The sequence below is a fragment of the Vipera ursinii genome, assembly GCF_947247035.1.
Source record: "Vipera ursinii genome assembly, chromosome: 6".
NCBI lineage: Eukaryota > Metazoa > Chordata > Lepidosauria > Squamata > Viperidae > Vipera > Vipera ursinii.
In genome coordinates, this window is record NC_139515.1 from 45,094,675 (window position 1) to 45,121,562 (window position 26,888).

The following is a 26,888-nucleotide window of genomic DNA, read 5'->3' on the forward strand; positions in this document are numbered from 1 at the left end:
AAGGCAGGAAACAGTTCTGGATTGCCAGCAAATTTATCCGGCATTGCTATCTGACATTTCCTCCTGGGTGGGGGTGCAGCATGTACCTGAGCTTGCAGTTGAGCCACCTGAGCTGCCAGCAAAGTGAGTTGCTGGGTGAGCTGAGCATTCTCGGCATGAAGCTGCTCCATCGTAGTAGTAAGGGGTGGGAGGCTGAAAGCAAACTGTTCTGAACCAGCCAACTACCGGCCTTGTAATAAGGCAAACCCCTGTTCAAACAGTAGAGACTGGAGAGCGTCTGAGGCTGCAAAGCGTCTGCCAAGATTTATTACTCAATTAACAGAACAAGAAACAAAAACACTGGAACTTGAATCCTCAAGCGGAAGGGTTGCTTTCAGCAACCAGCCCTTCCCCAAACACTCCTTTTATTTAGAGTTCAGGGCGTGGCCTCCCTCTGCCTCCTCCCGAGGAGACCCGCAGCCTTTCTCTGCTTGGTCCTGCTCGACTGCCTCCTGCGTCGGGCGTCCTTGAACAGGGCCAGCTGTGGGTCATCATCCTCCGCACTATCGGGCTTACGCAGCTGAGAAGAGGGCCCCGGCTGGGAGCTCTGCCAAGCCTCCAAGCCATCATCAGCCGGTTCGTCTCCCACACACTCCTCCTCCCCCTCATCTGAGTCATCCGATACATCTGAGCCGGCTGCCGGACCCACAGGCTGGCCCTGAGTCACAACATGCGGTTCATGTTTAATGAATAAAAGTTTTATAATAATAATAGAGTTGGAAGGGACCTTGGAAGTCTTCTAGTCCAATCCGGTGCTCGGGCAGGAAATCCTATACCATTTCAGACAAATAGTTGTCCAGTCTCTTCTTAAAAACTTAAAGAGTCGCAACATCTCTTTTACATTGTGGTGACCAAAACTGGATGCAGTATTCCAAGTGTGGCCTTACCAAGGCATTGTAAAGTGGTATTAACACTTCACGTGATCTTGAGTCTACCCCTCTGTTAATGCAGCCTAGCACTGTGTTAGCTTTTGTGGCAGCGGCAGCACACTGCTGGCTTATATTTAAGTGATTGTTCACTAGGACTCTGAGATCCCTCTCACAGTATCTGTCCTTATTCGTCCTTTACAACCTGATTTTATTTATATTTCCAGGATTTAGGTAGATGATAGATAGATAGATAGATAGATAGATAGATAGATAGATAGATAGATAGATAGATAGAGATACATGATTTTACCAACATTTTTATTTAGCTATATTGGCTTCTGCTATTGTTCTGAACCAGCCCTCTTCTCGCACCCCTAATCAAAGGAAGAGTCTGGAAAGCGTCCAAGATCAAAAGGCTTCTGCCAAGTTTTAATTACACTGTTACAAAAATACAAGAGCTTGACTTCTCAAACGAAAAAGTTGCTTTCAGCAACTAGCCCCTCCCCAAACACTTCTTTTATAGAGAGCTCAGGGCGTGGTCTCCCTGTGCCTCCTCCCGAGGAGTCCCATAGCCTTCCTTTGTTTGTCCCTGCTCGTCTGCCTCCTGCGTCGGGCGTCCTTGAACAGGGCCAGCTGTGGGTCATCATCCTCCGCACTCTCGGGCTCACACAGCTGAGAAGAGGTTCCCGGCTGAGGACTCTGCAAAGTCTCCAAATCATCATCAGCCGGTTCGTTTCCCTCCTCCCCCACATCTGAGTCCTCCGATACATCGGACCCGGCTGTCGGGCCCACAGGCTGGCCCTGAGTCACAACACTATCCCGCACCGCAGGGCCCTTCCCCCGGGTCTGCCGATCCGGATGCGGTCGGGATGGGAACTGTTCGTGAAAAGCAGTCACCAACGCAGGGGCATGAACGGCGGTCGCGTCTTCCCATGTGAAGTCCTCCGGCCCGTACCCTTTCCACTCGATCAGGTACTGGAAGCGACCTTTCAGCCAGCGGGAATCCCTGATGCTGGCGACCTCGTACTCGGGGGTGCTGTCGCCATCACGAGGTCCTGATGGGGGAGGTTTCGCTTGGCGAAGTGGACAAGCCGGTTGTTCGGGGACCAACAAGGACCGATGGAAGACGGGGTGCACGCGCAGGGAACGTGGCAGAGTTAAACGATAGGCGACCGGGTTGATGACGGCCTCGACTGGGAACGGTCCAAGGTAACGGTGGTCCAGCTTCCTCGCCGGCCGAGTGGATGGTAGGTTCCTGGTGGACAGCCAGACCCGATCCCCCACCGATAATGGAGGCGTATCCCTTCTCGACCGATCGGCGAACCTCTTGTAGTCGGCCTTGGCCTTCTCCAGCTGCCGTCGCACCAACCGATGGATCGCCTGTAACTCCGCCATGAATTCGTTCGCTGCCGGCTCCGGTGAGTCCACGGGAGAAAGGGGGAAAAACCGAGGGTGATAACCCACATTGGCCAAGAACGGTGTCATCTGCGTGGAGGTGTGCTGCGAGTTGTTAAAGGCAAACTCGGCTATGGCCAAATAGTCCACCCAATTGTCCTGCTGCAGGTTAACGTAGCAGCGCAGATACTGCTCCAAAATGCCGATGACCTTCTCGGTACCCCCGTCGGTCTGAGGATGATGCGCGGACGAGAGGCAAACCTTAATGTCCAACGCCCGCATCAACTCCTGCCAGAAGCGGGCTGTAAACTGGGCCCCCCTATCGGAGACGACTCTATCGGGAAGGCCGTGCAGCCGGAACACCTGTTGGATGAACATGCGACTAGTGGCGCGAGCTGACGGTAAGCCGCGACAGGGGATGAAGTGCGCCATCTTGGTCAACATGTCCACCACCACAAACACTGTCGTGAAGCCGGAGGATGGGGGTAGATCCGTCAGAAAGTCCATGGACACAGCCCCCCAGGGTCTCTTGGGCGTTGGCAAAGGCTGCAGTAAACCAGGCGGGGCCCCTGTCGCTGACTTGGCCTGCCTGCATGGGACGCAGGAGGTGACATAAGACTGGACATCGTGTCGGACTCGGGGCCACCAGAATGTACGGGAGACCAGGTTCAGAGTCTTGAACAGGCCAAAATGCCCCGCAGCCGGGTTATCATGACATTGGCTGAGGACGAGTCCCCTGAGTGGCCCTCCTGGAACATAGAGCCGGTCACGATAATACAGGAGTCCATCCGTGACCGACCAAGGCGAATCTGGCCCCACCTCTTCCTTCCGCTGAGCCACCCACGCCTCCTGCTGCTGCGCCTCCCGGATCCGAGCCCGTATATCCACCGGCTCCCGCACCGCAGCAAAAGACTCGACGGGGATCACGGTCCTGGGCGGAAGCTTGTCTTTCACTCGGGTGTACTCGGGCTTCCTGGACAGAGCATCCGCTCTCTGGTTGTGCCCACTTGGTATGTACCGCACCCGGAAGTCAAACCTCGCAAAGAAGAGGGACCACCGGATCTGGCGTTGGTTCAAATTCCGAGCGGTCTGCAGGCTTTCCAGATTCTTGTGGTCCGTCCGGACCTCGATTTGATGCCGCGCCCCCTCCAGATGATGCCTCCAAGCCTCGAACGCCGCCTTGATGGCCAGCAGCTCCTTCTCCCAGATGGTATAGTTGCGCTCCGAGGGATTCAATTTCCGTGAGTGATACGCGCAAGGGAAAAGGGTACCGTTGGGCGTCGCTGCCTGAAGTAACACGGCCCCAATGGCAATGTCGGAGGCGTCCGCCTCCACGACAAACGGCCGTTGCGGGTCAGGATGCTTCAAGATGGGCTCCTTCATGAAGGCGTCCTTCAGAGCTTGGAACGCCTGTTGTTCGGGGGCGTTCCACTGGAACCGAGTCTTCTTCTGCAGGAGCCGGGTGAGGGGGGCTGTCAAGGCAGCAAAGCCAGGGATGAATGTCCGATAGTAGTTGGCAAATCCAAGAAGTCGCTGAATATCCTTCACGCGACGCGGGGGTTGCCAACTCTGCAACGACTCAACTTTACTCGGTTCCATGGCGATGCCCTCAGGAGAAATGCGGTGACCCAAGAAATCAATGGTCACCTGGTAGAACTGGCACTTCTCCAACTTGGCAAACAGCCGATGATTCCGGAGGCGCTGCAGGACCTGACGGAGATGCTGATGATGCGCTTCACGCGACGGGGAGTAAATCAGGATGTCGTCCAGGTAAATCACAACAAACTGGTCCAACAGATCCCGAAAGACGTCATTCATAAAATGCTGAAACACAGCGGGGGCGTTGGTCAGGCCAAACGGCATCACCGTGTACTCGAAATGTCCATAGCGAGTACCAAACGCCGTCTTCCACTCATCACCCGGCCGAACCCTGACGAGGTTGTAAGCTCCACGCAGGTCCAGTTTCGTGAAGATCTTAGCCTCCCGGAGTCGGTCCAAGAGCTCGGGGATGAGGGGCAGCGGGTAGCGGTTACGCACCGTGATAGCGTTGAGTTTCCGGTAGTCACAGCAAAGCCGTAACTCGCCCGACTTCTTTTTGACGAAGAGCACGGGCGCAGACACTGGCGAGGACGAGGGCCGGATGAAACCACGAGCCAAGTTCTTCGTCAGGAAGTCCCGCAATGCAGCCAACTCGGGCTCCGACATGGAGTACAAACGCCCCACTGGGAGAGGCGCATCAGGGACTAGGTCAATGGAGCAGTCGTAGGGCCTGTGCGGGGGTAATTGGTCCGCCTCTGACTCGCTGAACACGTCAGCAAAGTCGGACAGTTCGGGAGGCAAGGAAACCCCTGAGGAACCCTCCACCTGGCCGGCACAGATATGGCGGGTGTGGTCCACGCACTGCAAACTTGGGAAGGTGACCAAGTTCTGAGACCAATAGATCTGTGGATCATGTGCCCGGAGCCACGCCAGTCCCAAGACCACGGGGAAGTGCAGATCCGAAGTGACGTAGAACTGAATGGCCTCCACATGGGTACTGATGGCCATACACACGGGTTGCGTGGCGGCCGTGATAGGCCCGGACAGGAGCACTCGACCATCGATGGTCTCCACAAGCATGGGCGGATCCACTGGACACTGGGGAACAGCCCATTTGGCCACAAAGGCCAAATCCATAAAGTTAGTGGTAGCCCCAGAGTCAATTAAGGCATGGACTGGAATCCCCTCTGACTTGCCAGGGAGGATCAGACGTGCCTCCAAAATCAAATGCCGTGGAGGTTCACAGGCACCGTCGGAACGGCGTCGCTCGGTGTGGATGTTGTGGGTCGCCCGATCTTTCACACCGTCTAGATCGGGCTCGGGCCGTTTCCCGATAACAAAGCAGGGGACTTTCTCGGGGCAGGCTTGGTCACTGACGCCCGCTGACGCTTCTTCGGGCAAGAAGCAGCCAAATGTCCAGGGTCCCCACAGTAAAAACACAACCCCTCCGATCGTCGTCTGTCCATTTCCGTCACCGATAGACGGGACCTGGCGGCACCCAGCTCCATTGGCTCCTCCCTCTGGACCGGGGGCTCACGCACAACAGGGGCGGCAGGGGTCTGTGGGGTGGCACGGCGACTCTTACGCTGCTGCAGCCGGGCATCGATCCGCAGACAAAGATGGATCAGCCCATTCAGGTCTGAGGGAATGTCCACGCGGGCCAGCTCATCCAACATCTCCTCTGACAAGCCATCCTGAAAGGCATCCACGAGCGCAGCCTCATTCCAGGCGGAATCCTGGCTAAGCAGCCGGAAATCGCTGATATAGGCCTGTAGAGGGCGCTGACCCTGCCTCAAAGCTTTCAGGCGTCGGGTGGCCGTCTGTGCCTTAATCGGGTCCTCGTACATGAGGCGCATATGGTCACAAAACCCCCCAAAGTTATCCAACAAAGGGCTAGGCTGTGCCAACAGAGGCGTGCCCCAACGAGCTGCATCTCCCAACAGAAGGCTCAACACGAATCCCACCTTATCTCGGTCAGTGGGGAAATCAGCTGCTCTCACGCTGATATAAAGCTGGCATTGTCCCAGGAAGGCAGGAAACAGTTCTGGATTACCAGCGAATTTATCCGGCATAGCTATCTGACATTTCCTCCTGGGTGGGGGGGCAGCATGTACCTGAGCCTGCAGTTGTGCCACCTGAGTGGCCAGCAAGGTGAGTTGCTGGTTGAGCTGGACATTCTCGGCAAGAAGCTGCTCCATCGTAGTATTAAGGGGTGGGTGGCTGAAAGCAAACTGTTCTGAACCAGCCCTCTTCTCGCACCCCTAATCAAAGGAAGAGTCTGGAAAGCGTCCAAGATCAAAAGGCTTCTGCCAAGTTTTAATTACACTGTTACAAAAATACAAGAGCTTGACTTCTCAAACGAAAAAGTTGCTTTCAGCAACTAGCCCCTCCCCAAACACTTCTTTTATAGAGAGCTCAGGGCGTGGTCTCCCTGTGCCTCCTCCCGAGGAGTCCCATAGCCTTCCTTTGTTTGTCCCTGCTCGTCTGCCTCCTGCGTCGGGCGTCCTTGAACAGGGCCAGCTGTGGGTCATCATCCTCCGCACTCTCGGGCTCACACAGCTGAGAAGAGGTTCCCGGCTGAGGACTCTGCAAAGTCTCCAAATCATCATCAGCCGGTTCGTTTCCCTCCTCCCCCACATCTGAGTCCTCCGATACATCGGACCCGGCTGTCGGGCCCACAGGCTGGCCCTGAGTCACAACAGCTATCTTCCATTTTGTCCTAATTAGAATTGCTTGCAGTTAGGCTTCTAGTATATCCCTTCTTATGAATTCCATCTTGAACTCATTAGTTTGTCCACCCATGGAATCCTACTTATCGTTCCTTTGAGTTTTTTAAATCCTCATATTTGAATCCTAAGTTTTGATTAACTCAGTTTTAGTCTCCCTATCATTCAAATCATAACTGATCCTCTTATGCCTTTCTTTATTCTCCACCTGATAAGGACACAGCTGGCAGCATGGCAAACCAGGAAACTCTTAAAAGATCTAGGCTTATAATATTTGGCTCCCAATAGATGTTGGAATAATTAAAGTTTCTTAAACTTCACGTGTCTTTGAAAAATCTGCAGTTTCATTTTGAATGGCATTATCCACATCATCTGCTTAGTTGGGTGGGCAATAGTAGGCATCAACAACATGTTTATTTTTATTTTTTCATTCACCTACTTTATTCAGATGATCTCTAGCATTGCAAAATTCATTCATATGGAAATCTGAGCAGAGGTGAATATGTTTAACTTAATCTCCTTTTCTTGCCTGTGTTCCTTTAGAACAAATGGTATGACAAATGGCATTGCTATATTCCCATCCTGGATGTCCCCTGTCACATGTCTCTGTTAGAGTGTATTTGCTCTTCTGTGCTAAGTTTAAGTTCATTTTGTTTCTTTCCTTTATGTCAGTGGACCCTCATAGTTTCTCTACCAATGAGCTCCATGAGTTAAATAAGCTCTGTTTTGTAAACATTGCAGTCTTATTTACTGCTCAAAGATAAGTCCCATCTCTCTGTTGGATAGCAGCCTATGTAGCATATCATGATGTTAATAATGAACAATTATTTTAAAATAAATCTGGCAAGAGTTACTTGTATCAATCAATTAGAATATGCAAACATACATAATGAAATGCAGTAATGCTGATTTGTCTTCTACTTCAGAAAGGTCTGGTTTCACAGTCAGACCAGTGGCTGGATATTTGTCTCCTCGTGATTTCTTAGCTGGTCTGGCCTACCGAGTTTTCCACTGTACCCAGTACATACGCCATGGTTCGGATCCCCTTTATACTCCAGAACCGTAAGTATCATTTGTGATAAGCCATTACTGCAATTAGGGTTTACCTTTCTTCATACAAACTGAGGTGGCATAGAGGGCCACAACGTCTCCTCTATCTTCATAATAATTTGGCAGAAGTAGATTCAACTGAGAGTAACTGGCTTAATGTTTTAAGTAAGGGTTTCATTCTATGTCTTTTCAGTCTTACTTTAATACTCTGGCTTAGTTATTCCAGAGCCACTGAAAGTTGGGTTGCATAGTAATAATAATTACAATTATGATAATAGATGGCAGTATGATAATTAGCAATAATTACAATTATGGTGGGACATGGTGGCTCAGTGGGTTAGGATGCTGAGCTTGTCGATCAGAAGGTCGGCAGTTTGGCGGGTTGAATCCTGAGTGCCGCGTAACAGAGTGAGCGCCTGTTACTCGTCCCAGCTTCTGCCAACCTAGCAGTTTGAAAGCACGTAAAAATGCAAGTAGAAAAATAGGGACCACTACGGTGGGAAGGTAACAGCGTTCCGTGCGCCTTTGACGTCTAGTCATGCCGGCCACATGACCACGGAGACGTCCTCAGACAAGCGCTGGCTCTTCAGCTTTGAAACGGAGATGAGCACCGGCCCCTAGAGTCGGAAATGACTAGCATGCATGTGCGGGGGGACCTTTACCTTTACCTTTACAATTATGGTAGTTATGGTTAGTTATGATTTAATGGTTACAATTACTAGGATAATCAGTATTATTAGTAATTAAGATTATGGCATACACCAGCAGTGGTAGTCCCCATGATTACTGACATACTGAATGCCATATCAAAAAATCTGCACATTTTCCATCTGTCAATTGCAAAAGGCCACACTGCTGGGATCTGTACATATTCCAACTGATACATTACAATATCCTAAGTTTGGGGGAAGAACTCACCGGCCACGAGCTCATGGTAGGGGTGGGGGAGTGGCGGTTACTATTAGGGAGACCTTATGTCCGCGGGAGACCACCGTTTCTCAGATAGTCGGGTGTGAGTCTCTCTTTGTGAGATTTGGTTCTGGGGCGCAGTTGGGCTTGCTGCTGGTGTACATTTCGCCTAGTCGTACAGCGGCAGCCCTGCCCGAGCTGCTCGATATCCTCTCAGGGTTGGTGGTTGAGTTTCCCAAACTTATAGTTTTGGGAGACTTCAATCTACCATCCCTGGGAGGCTCATCTGAGCTAGCTCGGGAGTTCATGGCTTCCATGACGGCCATGGACCTGACGCAAGTAATTTCTGAACCAACTCATGAGGGAGGTCACACCCTTGACCTGATTTTTTTATCTAGACGGTGGTTGGATGATCTTGGTGGGGGCTCTCCATTTATTATGCCCCTGTCATGGACCGATCATCATCTCCTGCGGATGGTCTTCCGTTTTGCCACCCCCCGCCGTGGGGATACGGAGCCAATCAGATGGTACCGCCCCAGACGCTTAATGGATCCTGATAGATTCCAAGCGGCGCTGGGGTCCCCACCTGCCTCCATTGCTCACAGCTCGGTGGATGCCTTAGTGGAAGCCTGGGAAAGGGCAGCCACTGAGGCACTTGACCGGGTTGTACCCTTGCGGCCCCTGACCCGGCGCAGATCCCAGCGAGCTCCATGGTTTTCCGCGGAGCTCCGGGAGATGAAGCGTCGGAAACGGGGCCTAGAGAGCCGTTGGAGGTCGAGCCGATCCGAACCCGACCGGTTGCGGTTAAGAACCTATATTAGGTCTTATCTCGCAGCGATGAGGGTGGCGAGGTGTAACTACTTCTCTACCCTCATCGCGTCTGCAGATAATCGCCCGGCCGCCCTGTTTAGGGTGACTCGCTCACTTCTTAATCAGGAGGTGAGGGAGGATCCCTTTCAGGGTCGTGCCGAGGAATTTAGTCAACATCTGTCGGATAAAATCGCTCGGATTTGGACCGGTTTGGACTCCAACTGGGCAGAGTCTGGCGATCAGGACACGAGCGGTCTTGTCAATGTTATCTGGGAAGAGTTTGATTCTGTGACCCCTGATGAAGTGGACAGGATTATGGGGAGGCTGAGCTCCTCCACATGTTTGTTGGACCCGTGCCCTTCCTGGCTGGTTTATGCAGCTAGGGAGAGGACACGAGGCTGGCTCCAGGCGGTTATATCTGCTTCTTTGAGTGAGGGTTATTTCCCCACCGTCTTGAAGGAGGCGGTGGTGAGACCTCTCCTCAAGAAGCCTGCCTTGGACCCAGCTGTATTGAACAACTTTCGTCCAGTCTCCAACCTTCGCTTTCTTGCGAAGGTTGTTGAGAGTGTGGTGGCGCATCAGCTCCCTCTGGTCCTGGATGAAGCGGATTATTTGGACCCCTACCAATCGGGTTTCAGGCCCGGGTACAGCACGGAGACGGCATTGGTCGCTCTGGTGAATGATCTCTGGAGGGCTCGGGACAGGGGATATTCCTCTGTCCTAGTCCTATTAGACCTCTCAGCGGCTTTCGATACCATCGACCATGGTATCTTGCTGCGGCGTCTCAGGGGATTGGGAGTGGGAGGCACAGTTCTTCGGTGGTTCTCCTCCTATCTCCTGGGACGCTCGCAGTCGGTGTTGGCAGGGGGGCAGAGATCGGCCCCTAGGTCTCTCGTTTGTGGAGTTCCTCAGGGGTCGGTTCTCTCGCCTCTCCTGTTCAACATCTATATGAAACCGCTGGGTGAGATCATTCGTGGTTTTGGAGTTGGGTATCATCAATATGCCGATGATACCCAACTTTTCTTTTCGACCCCAAACCACCCCAGTGATGCCCTTGCTGTGATGTCCCGTTGCCTGGAGGGGGTTCGGGTCTGGATGGGGAGGAACAGACTTCAACTCAACCCTGACAAGACTGAGTGGCTGTGCATTCCGGCATCCCGGGACATTCAAAATGTTCCATCTCTTTCTGTGGGGGGTGAGCTCTTACCCCCCGTGGATAGGGCTCGCAACTTGGGAGTCCTCCTAGATTCACGGCTTACCCTGGAAGATCATGTGGTGGCTGTGACTAGGGGGGCTTTCGCCCAGGTTCGCCTGGTGCGCCAGTTGCGGCCCTATCTGGACCGGGATGCCCTGTGCACAGTCACTCATGCGCTCGTGACCTCTCGCCTTGACTACTGTAATGCTCTCTACATGGGGCTTCCCTTGAAGACCACTCGGAGGCTCCAACTGGTACAGAATGCGGCCGCGTGAGTTGTCTTGGGAGTTTCCCGGTACTCCCATGTTACACCTTTGCTCCGCGAGCTGCATTGGTTACCAGTTGTCTTCCGGGTGAGGTTCAAGGTCTTGGTTATGATCTTTAAGTCCCTACATGGCATGGGTCCGGGTTACCTCGGGGACCACCTGCTGCCGGCGTCAACTCTCCTCCGCCCTGTGCGTTCCCACAGAGAGGGCCTCCTCAGGGTGCCTCCGGTCAGGGAATGCCGACTGGCGGCCCCCAGGGGGAGAGCCTTCTCTGTGTGTGCCCCGGCTTTGTGGAACCAACTGCCGGTGGAGCTCCGGATGGCATCAGACCTCCGAACTTTCCGTCGTGGCCTGAAGACCCATTTATTTGAATTAGCTGGTCTGGCCTGATGGGGGAGTTGGGTTTTAAATTGTTGTTTTTAACTGGGCACTGATTTAATCTTTTTTAACTTTTGTATTGTATTGTATTGTTATTTATATGCCCTGTGAACCGCCCTGAGTCCCTAGGGAGAAGGGCGGTATACAAATTAAATAAAACGTGAAACGTGAAATGCCAATACCAGTTAAAGAACTAGCAGCTGTGATCTCACTTTGTTGTATAAATAATAATTACCATTTCCAAACCTAGCATGGTTTTTGCATGTATACTACAGTTCCTATAAATAATGACAGTTATAGTTCATACCTCTCGTATGGTATTGTGGTTTGGTATGCCGGTCTGACAGCCGCGGATAGGAAAGTATTACAGAGGGTAGTGAGCACAGCACAAGACATTGTGGGCTGTTCCCTGACACCACTGGATGACATCGCCAGGGCTCGTTGCCTTGGAAGAGTGAGGAAGATTCTCAGGGATGACTCACACCCTGGACGGTATCTTTTTACTCTCCTACCATCCGGTAGGAGATATAGGAATATAGCCAGCCGTACCAACAGGCTGAAGAACAGCTTTTATCCGTGGGCTGTTAGGCTTTTGAATGGGATGTAATCTTATGCAGAGTTGACTTGGGAGGCCGGTGTGTGGTGTAGTTGGTTCACATAGTGTGGTGGGATGGAGGGTTTGTTGTCACTGTGTGTTGGGGGGAGAGAGCACAGGGGGAGGCTCAGCTAATCTCAATGTACACATGTTGTACTTTGACAATAAAGGTTTATAATTATTATATTATTATTATTATTATTTGCAGGGTTATAGTTTAGGAACTCTGTGCTATTATCTTCTGAAACTGGATGTCAGAACCCTTCTTGGTTAAGGGAGCTCTTTCTACTTCTATTTCTTCTGTTATTCTGGGTTCTGCCATACTCCTGGAAGGGAGGGGGAAAGATGCTGAGGGCTGCCTCTTTGTTTCTCTCTATTGCTACAATGTAACTCTTTCGCTGTCTCAGAATACTTGCTCTTTGAACTGTCTCCCCTTGATGTCAGGTTGAAAGGGGGGGAAAGGAATGCGCCTCCGGCCATCTGGCTTATCTCCTGTTTCAGAAGGGAAGGTGCGAAGACCCAACAAACATTGCTACAAGCCTGAGACAGACCGACATTATCAGCTCTTTCCCACAACAGACTTAACACCTGGGGATTGGCCCATTTGAATTGACTGGATGACCTATTGGGTTGGGGTTTGCTTGGGACTCTTTTAACATATTGTTCTGAGTGGGAAATCCTCAGATCCTGTCTATTATGTCTGCTATCAGCTTCTAATAAAAGTTCCTTTTGGAAGAAACTGCTTCCATGAATTCTGCTTTCTTGGGGTGAGGTTTTGAAGTGGGACATTAGACAGGATCTGCAGAAACAGTCAACCCAGAAGGGACACCCTTACCGGGGGACTTGGCAAATCATGTCAGATAATGGAATAGACAGAGAGGAGCCTGCAATGGGGGGGGAAGCCTCCCACCGAGCAGACCCCTGCAAATACTCCAGCTCCAGATCCTTGAGCTCCTCAAAAGAGGAAGTAGTTGCGGAATGCCACCACAAGCCCAGGTGGTCAATGGGCATCGGGAAAAAGGAGGACTGGGAGAAGAAGGCCATAAAGGTGATGCTCAGACAGGGCAGTCATCAGCCAGGCTGGAAAGTGAAGATGGAGAGGTCCTTCCATTTTAGCCAAGATGAGAAAGACTGTCCGATGCACTCCAGCCGACTGTTGGAACAGGCAATCAGCATGATGAAAATAGCACTCGACTCCATGAAGGAAGAGAAGGCTGAACCATACCAGGACACCATTTGCCTGGGATCCATCGAGAGAGCCAATAAAGGAGAAACCGAACCTGAGATCCCAGACCTCTCCGAAGGTAACACTGAAGCCACAGCTGTTGCTGCTGCCAGAGCCACCCCTCATCAAGCAGTAACTGCAGACAGAGAGGGGAGATGACACAAGTGGAAGAAGAGGCACCGATCCATCCAGAGGTTCCCACCCCTGGATGTAAAGTACCATGGAGAGCCACAGTGCCTGGGATTCTTCCTGACGCAGGTGCTGAATTACATGGAGGAATATGGCTGCAACATCCCAAGTGACAGAGCCATGGTCCGCATTGTACAAGCATCCCTGGATGGTATTGCAGCAGACTGGGTTGTAGACCTCCATGACGTAGATGCACCAGAGCTACTAAATTTCAATCAATTCATGGCTTCCCTCAGGTGTCATTTTGAAGACCCCTTAGCTGACTGGAAAGGTCAGGAGTGAATAAAGATGGTGAAACAGGGCAAGCAACCAGTGGCCTAGTACACCCAGGAGTTCCGAGCTCTGGCCAACAAGCTGAATTGGCCAGAGGACATTCTGCTCAGCCATTTCAAGGATGGGTTAAACTATGACCTTTATGACCTCTGCCTTCCTCATGGAAATCCTCATCGATTGCAAGACTGGTATGTCCTAGCTGAAGAAGCAGAGATCGACATGGCCAAGAGACAATACCAAGGGGGGAGATTGCCATTGGAGTCAACCTGTGAATCTGCAAAACAGCATCAGCCACTAAGAGAACCTCAGGTTATTTCAAATATGGAAAAGAAGGGCACCGCATTGAATGCTGCTCATGCACCCCTACCAGAAAGCCTGAGCGAGCTCCAGCTGGAAACCCTGGGAAACCCCAGTGAAGCCAAAGGAGACAGCCATGAAAGGCATGGAAGTTGTTGAGTTCCCTGCCTCAGCCCAATGAGTAAAGGGAACTCTGACCAACTCCAAAGGTGAACCCCTGGTAAGTGGATCCATTGCACCCCTCAACTGGACAATAGAACTGTTAGCATCTGGCATGCCTCAGGGAGTAGAAGTCAGGGCATTAATTGACTCTGGTTGCACCCACTGCCTCATAACCCCAATGTTAGTGGGGAACTTAGGAATTCCAGTGAGGAGGCTGAAGAAACCAATCTCTTTCGGTCAATTAGATGGGTCCATAGCAGGGGGGATGCCCACCATACTACCAATGCTACCAATTCAACTCACCATAGCGAAGCATGTAGAGACTATAACATTTGTGGTGATCCCTGACATGGAATGCCTCATAATTCTGGGCATGGCGTGACTGACCAAGTGGAACCCGTTGGTGGACTGGAGAATGGCAGAACTCAGATTCCCAAAAGGGGAATCAACCAAGGCACCAGCCCAGCCCTGAAATGGTGGAATCCCAGTTAAGAAAGCTGCACGGGGGGGGGGGGGAGAAGGAGCTACCTGAAATACCGGAGGAGTATAGAGACCTGGCTGAAGTGTTCAGTGAAGAAAGGTCTGATAAACTGCTGCCTCACTGGCCCACGGACTGTGCGATTGAAATCCAACTGGGTGCAAAACTCCACAAGCCTAGATTGTACTCCATGAGTCTGCAAGAACTGGAGGAAATACAGAAGTTCATAGATAAAAATTTGGAAAGGTGTTTTATTCAGGTGGCAAAGCCAAAAACAGCTGCCCCTGTGCTGTTCTTAGAGAAGAAAGATGGGATTCTTTGCATAGACTATAGAGCTTTAAACACAATAAGTGAAACCAATCAGTACCCTCTCCCCCTCATGAAAGACATGCTGTCCCACCTATCAAAAGGGAAGATTTTCACAAAACTGGACTTAAGGGAAGCTTACTACCAAATCAGAATAAAGGAGGGGGACAAATGGAAGACAGCGTTCAATTGCCCCTTAGGGTATTACTAATTTTGGCTTCTACCTTTTGGGCTACAAGGAGCACCCGCAGTGTTTTTGCAGTTGATAAATGATGTATTATAGGAGCACTTGTACAAATGGGACTTGCTTACCTAGATGACACCCATATATTCATGGACACTATGGATGAACATGTCAAACTGGTCAGAGCAGTCCTAAACAAGCTGCAGGTCGCTCATCTTTATGCCAAACTATCTAAATGCGAATTCCATAAGGATAAAATTGACTATCTAGGATATTGCAAATCACCAAATGGCATAGAAGATTTGAGCTGTGTTAGAATGGGCTCTGCCCCGCACCAGGAAGGAATTACAAAGTTTCCTTTTATCGGCAGTTCATTCCTTCCTTTGCCCAAATAGTGCTACTGATTACTAACTTACTGAAAATCAGAGGGGAAGGAAAGCCCAAGCCAAGCCAACCATTAAAGTGGACAGTGGAATGTCAAGCCACATTCGAGAGACTTAAAAAAACTTTTTTCCGTGGAACTGGTGCTAAGGCATCCCAACACTGACAAACCTTTTCTAATTCAGGCAGATGCCAGTGATGTAGCTGTGGGGGCTGTACTCTTGCAGGAAAATGATGAGGGGACACTACAGCCCTATGTATACACATCAAGAAACTCACAAGACGGAACAGAGGTGGGTGGTCTGGGGAAAAGAGGCATATGCAGTGTGATGGGCTTTCCTCACTTGGCAGCACTTCCTGGAGGGGAACAAAATTCCTTTCCAGGTGTTGACTGACTACAAAAACCTGGAAGCACTAAAAACACCCTGGAAATTAACTCCCAAACAAGCGAGGTGGTCACAACACTTCCACCAATTTAATTTTATGTTAAAACATCTCCTGGGAGGGAAAAACCTTCTAGCAGATGCATTGTCCTGAATGCCACAATACAACAGTACTCAAAGTGATGTAACAAAGACACCTATGTCAGATAGACAGCTGGCAGCACAGGTCACTACCCGAGCACAAGCCAAACTCCAAAAACCTTTAGCAAGTCAAGCAGGAATCGAGTTCAAAAAGGCACTAGAAACCAATGAATGGTTCCTAAGCCATAAGAACCTATGCACCATAAATGGGAGGAAAATTGTACATACCCAAAAGCCAGAGACTAACATTCATGCAACTGTGTCATGACTTGAATTCCGCAGGCCATTTTGGGTTTGTAAAAACTTTGTACTTAGTTAAAAGGCAATTATGGTGGCCTTCAATAAAGAAGGACATTGAAAGCTACGTGGCCAGCTGCCCGATTTATGCCTCAGCAAAGAGACTACAAGGGAAGTCACCTGGATTACTGCAACTAGTAGAACCCCCTCAGCACCCTGGAAGGAGATCTCCATGGATTTTATTGTGGAATTACTGGAGAGCAGCGGAAACACAGTCATCTGGGTCATGACAAACTTATTCTCCAAACAAGTACATTTTATTCCCTGCGTAAAGATTCCTAATGCAAAGACACTAGCAAAACTGTTCAACACATATACTGACTTCATGGAGCCCCTCAACACATCATATCCAACAGAGGAGTACAATTCACATCGGAGTTTTGGAAAGCGTTCCTAAGCCTGTTAGGAACCACCCAGGGACTGTCATCCAGTCATCATCTGCAAATGAATGGTGGGACTGAATGGTTGAACTCAGTACTGGAACAATATTTAAGATGCTTGATTAATTATCAGCAAGACAACTGGACTGACCTGTTCCTGTTTGCAGAAGTTGCTTACAACAATGCCATTCATTCCAGCATGAACTACATTCCTTTCCAAGTAGCCACAGGACAGAGTTTCAACCCAATGCCTGAACTCCCATCAGCGGACCCTACAATCCCTTTGTTAAAGGAGGGGATTGTACAACTAAAGAATACCTGGCCAGTAATCAGAAAAGCCTTGGATGTGGCTAGGCAAGCATATAAAATGCAAGCAGATAAAAAGAGAGTTGAGCTAAAACCGTTTAGTGTAGGGGAGAAGGTTTACCTATCTACCAAATACCTAAAAGTTCTTTCTACTTCTTTTCTTCTGGGTTCTGCCATACACCTAGAAGGGAGGGGGGAAGACACTGAGGGCTGCCTCTTTGTTTCTCTCTATCGCTACAATGTAACTCTTTCACTGTCTCTGAATACTTGCTCTTTGAACTGTCTCCCCTTGATATCAGCTTGAAAGGGGGCTGGGAAGGAATGCACCTCTGGCCATCTGGCTTATCTCATGATTTGGAAGGGAAGGTTCAAAGACCCAACAAACATCACTACAAGCCTGAGACAGACCGGCGTTATTAGCTCTTTCCCACAAGGGACTTAGCACCTGGGGACTGGCCCATTTGAATTGACCAGATGAACTATTAGGGTGGGGTTTGCTTGGGACTCTTTTAACCTATTGATCTGAGGGGAAATCCTCAGAGCCTGTCTATTATGCCTGCTATCGGCTTCTCTTAATAAAAGTTTATTTTGGAAGAAACTGCTTCCATGAGTTCTGCTTTCTTGGGGTGAGGTTTTGAAGTGGACCCTGACACTGCCCTAATATTTTCCCCTAATAATAAGATGTATAAGCATATTAAACAACCATGTATATAATAACTGAGCTCTTAGAACAAAGGGGTAGGGAGAGAAAATGGCAAAGTTTTAAAATTAAAACTTTATCTAAAAATACGGTACAGGAACTTGAAATTTAATTTCATCTGGTTCATTCTTTAGATTATTCAATGACCATGAGCCAGGCTAAAAACATGCTACAGTCCCTATATTTCTGCAACACACCTTCCTTTTTTCTCTAAGTTCTATAGTTGTGCTCTATCCTCTGCCCAAGTAGTTTGTCTATAGAAGGATGCAAAGAATAATTTGATTAAGCTCAATTTAAAAATTCCTGAGCTTTTATTTGGAGGAAGGGCAAATCAAACTATCATACTAAAGAAGCGTCAGCAGTCTAGATGCCTCCTTACTTTAGAGAATAGTTTCCATTCTGAATCTAACCAAAAGAGATTTAGTAATTTTTTATACAAATCCGTTTAATGGAAAGTTTTTTCCAGGATCCAAATACTAGAATTGAGCCTGTCAGTTAGAGATAAAAGAGAAGGAGGATGCTGGTGAGGATGAACCCAACAGAAGACCACTGTGGTATATTTGCTAGTTTGTTACTGTGGGACTGTAGTGTCCCAAGTTAAAGTCACCACTCAGCTGTAGAATTCAATGAGTCATTTGGGGCAATTACTAATTTTCTGCTCAAAGTAGTTTATGAGATTAAAACTCAGAAAAAAACTTCCTGTCCAGTGCCATGACTCCTTTGAGGACAGGCAGGATAAAAAAATCAATTATAAACTCAATAAGTAATAAACTTTGGGGAGAAGAAAGCAATCTCCAATGACTATTCTTAACATCACTCAGAAAATAGAAATAACAATAACATCCTTTATCAGTAGTTTTCATTTTAAGCCATGGAATGTTTAAATGTTCTTCTTTTTAGTGATTTTTCTTGTATGAAATAAAAAAAATGGAAGATTCAACTTGAATTAGGAGAAGGTGTTTAATCTTCTCCATCATATCTTGCTCCAGGAGACGTGTTTCTGCTCATATGGAATAGTTATTTCTGCCAGCGCCAGTTTTATTTTACTTTGTATATATTCTTAGAATCCTTTTCCCTTTATATACTTCAGAATTCTAAAAAGGGTGGCCTAACAGCATCTCTTTTTGTGACTGTCAAACCTCCCCCATCATTTTGGAGGTTAAAATAATTAAATTGGTTCTTGTCATTTCCTCTCTGTTTTAGGAAGGTTGGAGGGGCAAAAAAGTGTACTTTTGCCTCTATCTTCCACCCCTAAAAACCCTGGAAACCTGCCTCTTCACTTAATGCCCATTTTGGAATATAAGCCTTAACATGCCATGCAAAATATGAAGCATCCCTTGAGTTGAAGGAAGTTGTGCAACTAGATACAACTGAATATACTTTGTTTTCTTAATATTCAATAATAACAATAATAACAATAATAATAATAATAATAATAATAATAATAATAATAATAATAATAATAATAATAATAATAATAAAGTTGGAAGGGACCTTGGAGGTCATCTAGTCCAACCCCCTGCTCAGGCAGGAAATCCTATACCATTTCAGACAAATGGTTGTCCAGTCTCTTCTTAAAAACTTCCAGCATTGGAGAATTCACAACTTCTGGAGGCAGGTTGTTCCACTGGTTAATTGTTCTAACTATCAGGAAGTTTCTCCTTAGTTCTAGGTTGCTTCTCTCCTTCATTAGTTTCCATCAGTTGCTTCTTGTCCTGCCTTTGGGTGCTTTGGAGAATAGCTTGAGTCCCTCCTCTTTGTGGCAGCCCCTGAGATATTGGAACACTGCTATCATGTCCCCCCTCATCCTTCTCTTTATTAAACTAGACATACCCAATTCCAGCAGCCGTTCCTTATATGTTTTAGTCTCCAGTTCCCTAATCATCTTTGTTACTCTTCTCTGTACCCTTTCTAGAGTCTCAACATCTTTTTTACATGGTGGTGACCAAAACTGGATGCAGTATTCCAAGTGTGGCTTTACCAAGGCATTGTAAAGAGGTATTAGTACTTCACGTGATCTTGATTCTATCCCTATGTTAATGCAGCCTAGCACAGTGTTGGCTTTTTTGGCAGCTGCAGCACACTGCTGGCTCATATTTAAGTGATTGTCCACTAGGACTCTGAGATCCCTTTCACAGTTACTACTATTGAGCAATGTACCCCCTATACTATACCTGTACATTTGGTTTTTCTTGCCTAAATGTAGAACCTTACTTTTTTCACCATTGAATTTCATTTTGTTAGATAACACCCAGTGTTCAAGTCTGTCCAGATCCTCCTGTATCTTAAGCCTGTCTTCTGGAGTGTTGGCTATTCCTGCCAGCTTGGTGTCGTCTGCAAATTTGATGAGTTCCCCATTTATCCCTTGGTCCAAATCATTGATGAAGATGTTGAAGAGCACTGGGCCCAGAACAGAGTCCTGGGGCACCCCACTACATACTTCCCTCCATGTAGCTGCAGTTCCATTGAGGACCACACGCTGAGTATGGCCTGTCAGCCAGCTACAAATCCATCTGGTGGTGATTCTGTCTAACTCACATTTTTCTATCTTATCAAGTAGAAGGTTGTGATCTACTTTATCAAATGACTTACTGAAGTCCAAGTAAATTATATCCACAGCATTCTTCTGATCCACTAATTTTGTCACTTGGTCAAAGAATGCAATAAGATTTGTCTGGCATGATCAGTTTTGACAAACCCATTTTGGCTTTTAGTAATGACCTTGTTTTCCTCTAGGTGCTTGCTGATTCGTTGTTTGATTGTCTTTTCCAGAATCTTCCCAGGTATTGAGGTCAGGCTGATAGGTCTGTAATTTCTTGGATCCATTTTTTTCCTTTTTGAAGATGGGTACTACATCAGCTCTTTTCCAATCCTCTGGTAGTTCCCCAGTGCTCCAGGATCTTTGAAAAATATAGTTCAGTGGTTCTGAGATCACATCTGCCAGTTCCCTGAGAACCTTGGGGTGTAATCCATCTGACTGGATGCTCACTTATCATTTTCTTGCCTATCTTAACTTGTGTTTCTATTTGTTTTTTATGGAACTATTTTTGATAGGTTGGATTGAAAGACAATCCAAAATATGGGCCATTGTTACCCTCTGAGTTTGGTTGTTTTCTTGCAGACATTTTGTTAACCAACTAGGTAACATCCTCAGTGCTAACAGCTAGCATTGATAATGTTACCTAGTTGGGTAATGAAAAAACTGCAAACAACCAACCAAGCTCAGAGAGCACCAAAGACCCCAGAGTTCAATCCACAGCTACAAATATTCTCTTCTATTGGTAATAATCTAAATGGTGCTGCAATTCTACTACTACTACTACTACTACTACTACTACTACTACTAATTGTAATGTATTGGGATTTTACCTGAACTGCTTTCACGTGTCTTTTGAATGCTGCTTAAGGTTGCTCAATTGGTGTGTCTGTGTAATGGTCACTGACTAGCCAGACTCGCTGTCTCCAAGAAGATCATTGCATGATTTGGGGTGGGAATGGGTTCCTTTAAACCTATTGGCCGCCACCTAGTGGCCAACCATATAAATAGCTGTGCAGAAGCCTCTTTTTCAGTTCTGTTCCTGTTTGCCTCAATAAAGCAATGTTCCTGTTTGCAACCTCTCGTCTCACTTACTGCCTCCAAAGAACTCACTACACAACAACAACAACAACAACAATAATAATAATAATAATAATAATAATAATAATAATAATAATAATAATAATAGTAATGTATATAGTAGGTTTAAATGTGTGTTATGTATGTGTACACTTGAGAGCAAACAACTAAATTTCATTTTTAATGTGTGTCATTGTGCCCACAGTAAAAAAATGACAATAAAGGTTCTCTCTCTCTCTCTCTCTCTCTCTCTCTCTCTCTCTCTCTCTCTCCCATTACATTAAGTCCCATTGATTCAATGAAACTTCTTCAGAGTAAACATTGCACTGGACTGCACTGGAAATTTATTTCTTACTTTATTATATATCTTTCAGCTCTTGCTAGGAGACATCATATAAATGCCTTGTCATCCATAGCAATTATCCTTTGTTGGTGCTGATACAATAAAGTTTTTTTGTGAATTCATAAGAACATGACATGAGACATCCAAATAGTCATGTATCATAACAGAATGGCAAAAAATCGAATAAGCACTAAATGGCAGCATTGATGTCTCTTGTATTTCTTTGCTGCTATCTAGAGGCCATATTAATTTTTTAAAAATATAATTTTTATTTAAAGTTCTAACAATAATAAGAACTAAAACAAACTCAAACAGAACAAAAATGAAAGAAAAAAGAAAATGCTAAAACCGCAGTTCTAAAAAGTAAAAGAAAAAAAACCCTAAAATTTCTTCTTTTTTTCCCGTCAGTTCAATTTTTTTCAGCAATAGATTTAACTCATCCTTTAGCATTTGGATTACTGTGTTTCAGTAGTGCTCATTTGTGTATACGCATTTGATAGTTTCCCAAGGCAGTATTTATTATGATATAAGTGATATAGGTTTGAACTGCAGGGCAAAGTTCTGGATTCTACAGCCAAATGACTTTTAAAAGAAAGACAATTGGGAACAATGACAAAAGACGACCATGATATAAATACCATGCACATTTGACAAGGTACTAATACTTTTAGCACCGCCCTGCATTAGAATTTGAGCAAAGTGACTATTGAATTAAAGATAACAGGTGTTATAGTACAGGATTACAGAGATATTTTTTCTTTTATCATGATAGCGTTGTGATTTATGTGCAGTTAAAATACGGTATTCCATATACTCAGAAGAATCTCTGTTCTGCGCTTGCGTGACTAAAATGAAATAGCTGCTCTGCTGCTGGGGAATTAGTAAGCAGATACTTTCTGCTTATTAAGGAGTTAGTTACATCAATTCATTTCTGAGTAATCTGGAAGCAGGCTAGATCATCAGCAATGATGGATCTGGCCACATCCAGAAATAAGTTGCATCATTAGGAATGCGAGATGGGATCACATTCAGAAATAGCATGACCAGAATGCATTTAACAGAGTGAGCAAATAAAGCTCTCACAAATAAACATAATTTAATAGCAAACAGTGAAACCAGTGATAAAATGTTGCACTGAACAGTTCTAATTTAGGACATTCCACTTCATTTCACTCCAGTACACCCCAGGTTTCTGGACTTACTGCCCATAGTCCTTTAGCTTGGTTTTTTTTCCACACGACATTTCATTTTCAATAGCAGGTCTTTGTTGTCACTCTTTTGCTTGGCAATGCGAGAACTGAAGCACTGAAAAACTCATGAAGATCATGGGTTCTGCTGCTCAGATCAACACCATGAAAAGAAAACATCAGGATATCAAGTCTTGAAATCAATGAAGGCAATTCCATTTCTATTCAAGAGTGCTCATTCATACACTTCCTTTAGGATTGGTGTGGTCCCAATATGTTAAACATACTGACTGGGAATACTAATTATGGTATAAGTCATCCAGAGATGTATTCAATATATTCGATATAAATAGAAATCAGCCAACCAATCAACCCACTTACCCACCCGCCCACCTATGGTACTTGGAGAGGAAAGCTGATTTTTAAAGATTTTCTTCTTTCTGTATTATGTTTATAAATAACTCAAGAAGGAAATCATACCAAATATACTTTCCTCCTATTTTTCTCACAACAGCAACCTTGTCAGATGAGTTGGGCTGAGAGACTGGCCGCTCAAAGTCACCAGCTGGCTTTCACATGTAGGGTGGGACCAAAAGTCAATCTCATGGCTCTCTTGGAGGAAGCCTTATTAGTGAAAGGAAAGGGATATTTTAAAGCTAAACTAGATGTATGTACTTGAATCATGAGCTTAGATTATGTTCATTTAGTTACAAGACAAGCTTATTCTCCAAAGCGGAGTCTGTTATAAAAAGCACAAGGTGCCAGTTCAAAACCAAAAATGAATGCTAAGTCTATAAGATCTAAACTTAATCATAAACCCCTTTGTTGTTGTTAGTTGCGAAGTCGTGTCCGATCCATCGCGACCCTATGGACAACGTGCCTCCAGGCTTTCCTGTCCTCTACCATCTTCTGGAGTCCATTTAAGCTCACGCCTACTGCTTCAGTATCTCCACCCAGCCACCTCATTCTCTGTCATCCATAAACCCCTTTACACTGGTTCTATATTGTAAAACAATAAAAAATAAAATAAACATACTCTTAACTTCTCTATTTTCATATTCACACAGAGTTACTTAATTGTTCTGTATCCTTACATACACATCTGTGATCTAGTGAAGAAAAATGGATAGGTTGGTATGAATAACTCATTGTCTTCATTGGGGAGGAGTCATAAATATAATGAGGAACTAAATGTAATACTCAAACAATACCACTGAATGTAGAAATAAATACAGAGACACCAAAATCCACACACACAAACATACATTTATAATACCAATACTATTTTTGCTTGTACTAAGAGACAATGGGAGATTTTTAAAAAGCTATGAACAGCAAGAAGGATTTTTTAAAAAATTAAAAAGAAGCATTTCTTTCCTTGAAAACTGGTTGGTATTTTATATCTTTTAGATCCAGTTCATTTTTTTGTCAAAGATAAAACAATATAAGGGAGTGAATCAAAAATAAAGAAATAAATATGCTGTTTTACTGCTGCAAATAAAAGATTCAACCTTTGAAGCAACCTTTATGATAGTTCGCTTTCATTTTGAAAAAGAACATACTATTTGGGAATTGTTGCAGTGCTCTATGTGAGTTTATATCATAGTATTTTCAGACATGTACTAACATTGCATTTTTTTTTCTGTGGCAGGGATACATGCCATGAACTCCTGGGACATGTGCCTCTGCTTGCTGACCCCAAATTTGCCCAGTTTTCTCAAGAGATTGGCTTGGCCTCCCTGGGAGCATCTGATGAAGATGTCCAAAAACTTGCTACTGTAAGTCGCCATCATTTAAAATATGAGATTTCTTTCTGTGTTAAGAATCTGCCAGTTCTTCTAAATTTACTAAATGTTGGGTGGGGGCAAGCTAGTCATTTCCATCACCCCCAAATATAGGCTGTGTTCACACAATGCACTAAGCCAACTGTTTTCACTAATTTCAATATCATTTGATGAATGAATACTGAACATGGCTATGTGTTTAAGAATCCAGCTAATGTTGGATTATTTAACAAGCTATGGTCAAGCAGGCTATTGCTTAGTATGGTCCCTAAATTAGGTCATAGAGCCCATTCCTCTCTTGCCGTACAATCATGCTACCTTTAATGTATGATCATTTCCTTCCTTCCTTCCTTCCTTCCTTCCTTCCTTCCTTCCTTCCTTCCTTCCTTCCTTCCTTCCTTCCTTCCTTCCTTTCCAAGATATCCCAAAACCCTCCAGAAAGTGTCTTTACTTCACTGTTTTCCAGATGTGATGGGACTACTATGGTAGTCCCAGAATTTCTTGCCAGCCATTGTCCATACTCCTTAAGGACATAGGGAATTAAAGGAATTCTGGATCCAATATATCTGAAACATACTTGATTGAAAGAAAACCACTTTAGGATACAGATTTGAATGCATGTAATTTAGACACATTGTACTATATTTTTCCAGTTAAGCTTTTGCAAACTGCATTGTAAAGGAATGCATATATTTTTGCATTAGCCTATAGATGAAACGAAGATGAAAATAAGGCCTACAATAAGAAAGTACTGATTTCTGAAAATATTGCAATATTGTAGGCAATTGTACACACACAGTATTCAGTGGGCAGGAATTCAATATAGTTCTGCCTGATGTACAAAAACAAAAATGGATTTGCAGGCGTGGGAAAACTTTGTATCAGAATTCTACGTTTGAATCCAAATTTCTTTGAATACAAAGAAAAACTGGAGCTGTTGTATCTTAGAATACCATCTCAGAGAAAGTTCTCACAATATTTTTTTCTGTTGAAAGCTATGTAAAAAAAAACCTAGGTTTTTTGCACTGAAGATTATGTTCCCTAATTTAGGGAATGCTTGCTCTCACCATGTAGAATGAAAGTTTATGGGTATGCATTAACTTATTGAAATTATGAAACTTGGGCTAATTCTCCAGATTTTAATCATTTTGAGAAAACTAGTACCCAGTGTATGTACAGTATGTACATTATACAGTACATATGTTTGGATATATTATTAGTGTAACCTGCAACCTCTTTCTAAATATACACTGTCAGTGTCAGATTTGCTTCAACCTCTATTTTTTCTGTATGAATAAAAAAAATCAATTATTTCAGAAATGATCTTTATATTAGCCTTCACTAATTGCTTCTTTAAAGTGCTACCTACAAATATGTCCAATTAAAAAAATTGCTATCGATACTAATTAACTTTTTTTCAAGTTTTCCCCCCTTCATTCTGAAATTGTTTTCAGTTCTCAGGCACTTATGTATTAAAAACATAACTCTTTTATTGCTATTGATTGTGCTATTGTAAGCTAGTGCGGAAAAGTGGAAACTAAACCATTGGTCTCTTTGTACAAGATTACAGGAATGAGAGCTTTCTAGAGAGGTAATTAGAAAAGTCAAGATGGTGGGCATGATGGTGGGATCAAACCACAATATCTTTTTAATATGCCTCTTGTGTTGCATTAGAAATGCAGGCTTTGATTGTGCCCAGGAGGGTCAGGGCAAATAATGTGTTGGATGAGGTCAAACCCCCCCCCAAAGATGCTTTTTCAAAAGGTAACTGGATTTTATTTTTCCTTGAAGACATTTTGTTGCTCATTCAAGAAGCTTCTTCAGTTCTGACTGAATAGTGGAGGATGGAAGAAATGATATTCCTTGCAATCATCTGGTCGTTAGCATTCTTTCTGAGAATTGTTGAGGCCATTTGTAGATTTATCTGTGCCCTCAAAGCCACCCATGCAAATGGGAGTGGAACATTCTTGGAACTGCTGAAAGGACTGTATTGTAAACAGGAGATGGTGGTATCATGTCCCCCCCTCTGTTTCTCTTTGGACCCACCTTTGGGATTGAAAGAGGGGTCAAAGAGGCCATCTACATTAAGGTTGAACAGCCCCTCTCAATAGAGGGGGAGAGAGAGATGATATTTCTTTTTTAAAAAAACGTTTTATTGATTTTCTAGTTTTACATTTAAGTATTTGAAAAGCTACTTCTACTTCTACTTCTGCTTCATTGACTATGCTAAAGCCTTTGATTGTGTGGATCATAACAAACTGTGGCAAGTTCTTAAAGAGATGGGAGTACCAGACCATCTTATTTGTCTCTTGAGAAACCTATATGCGGGTCAAGAAGCAACAGTGAGAACTGGACACGGAACCACTGATTGGTTCAAAATTGGGAAAGGAGTCCGGCAAGGCTGTATACTGTCGCCCTGCCTATTTAACTTATATGCAGAGCACATCATGAGAAAGGCAGGGCTAGATGAATCAAAAGTTGGAAT

The 26,888-nt window shown here is 45.5% G+C and overlaps 1 protein-coding gene across 1 annotated transcript in view; it reads left to right on the forward strand.

Annotated features, from left to right (window-relative positions):
• Nucleotides 1-26,888, forward strand: part of TPH2 (tryptophan hydroxylase 2) — a gene marked incomplete at its 5' end in the record, with an annotated part of 116,720 nt that overhangs the window by 39,118 nt on the left and 50,714 nt on the right. The window contains 2 exons of the mRNA XM_083365946.1: nt 7,495-7,630; nt 24,271-24,397. Coding sequence (XP_083222072.1) covers nt 7,495-7,630; nt 24,271-24,397 — 263 coding nt within the window. The remainder of the gene's footprint in view (nt 1-7,494; nt 7,631-24,270; nt 24,398-26,888) is intronic.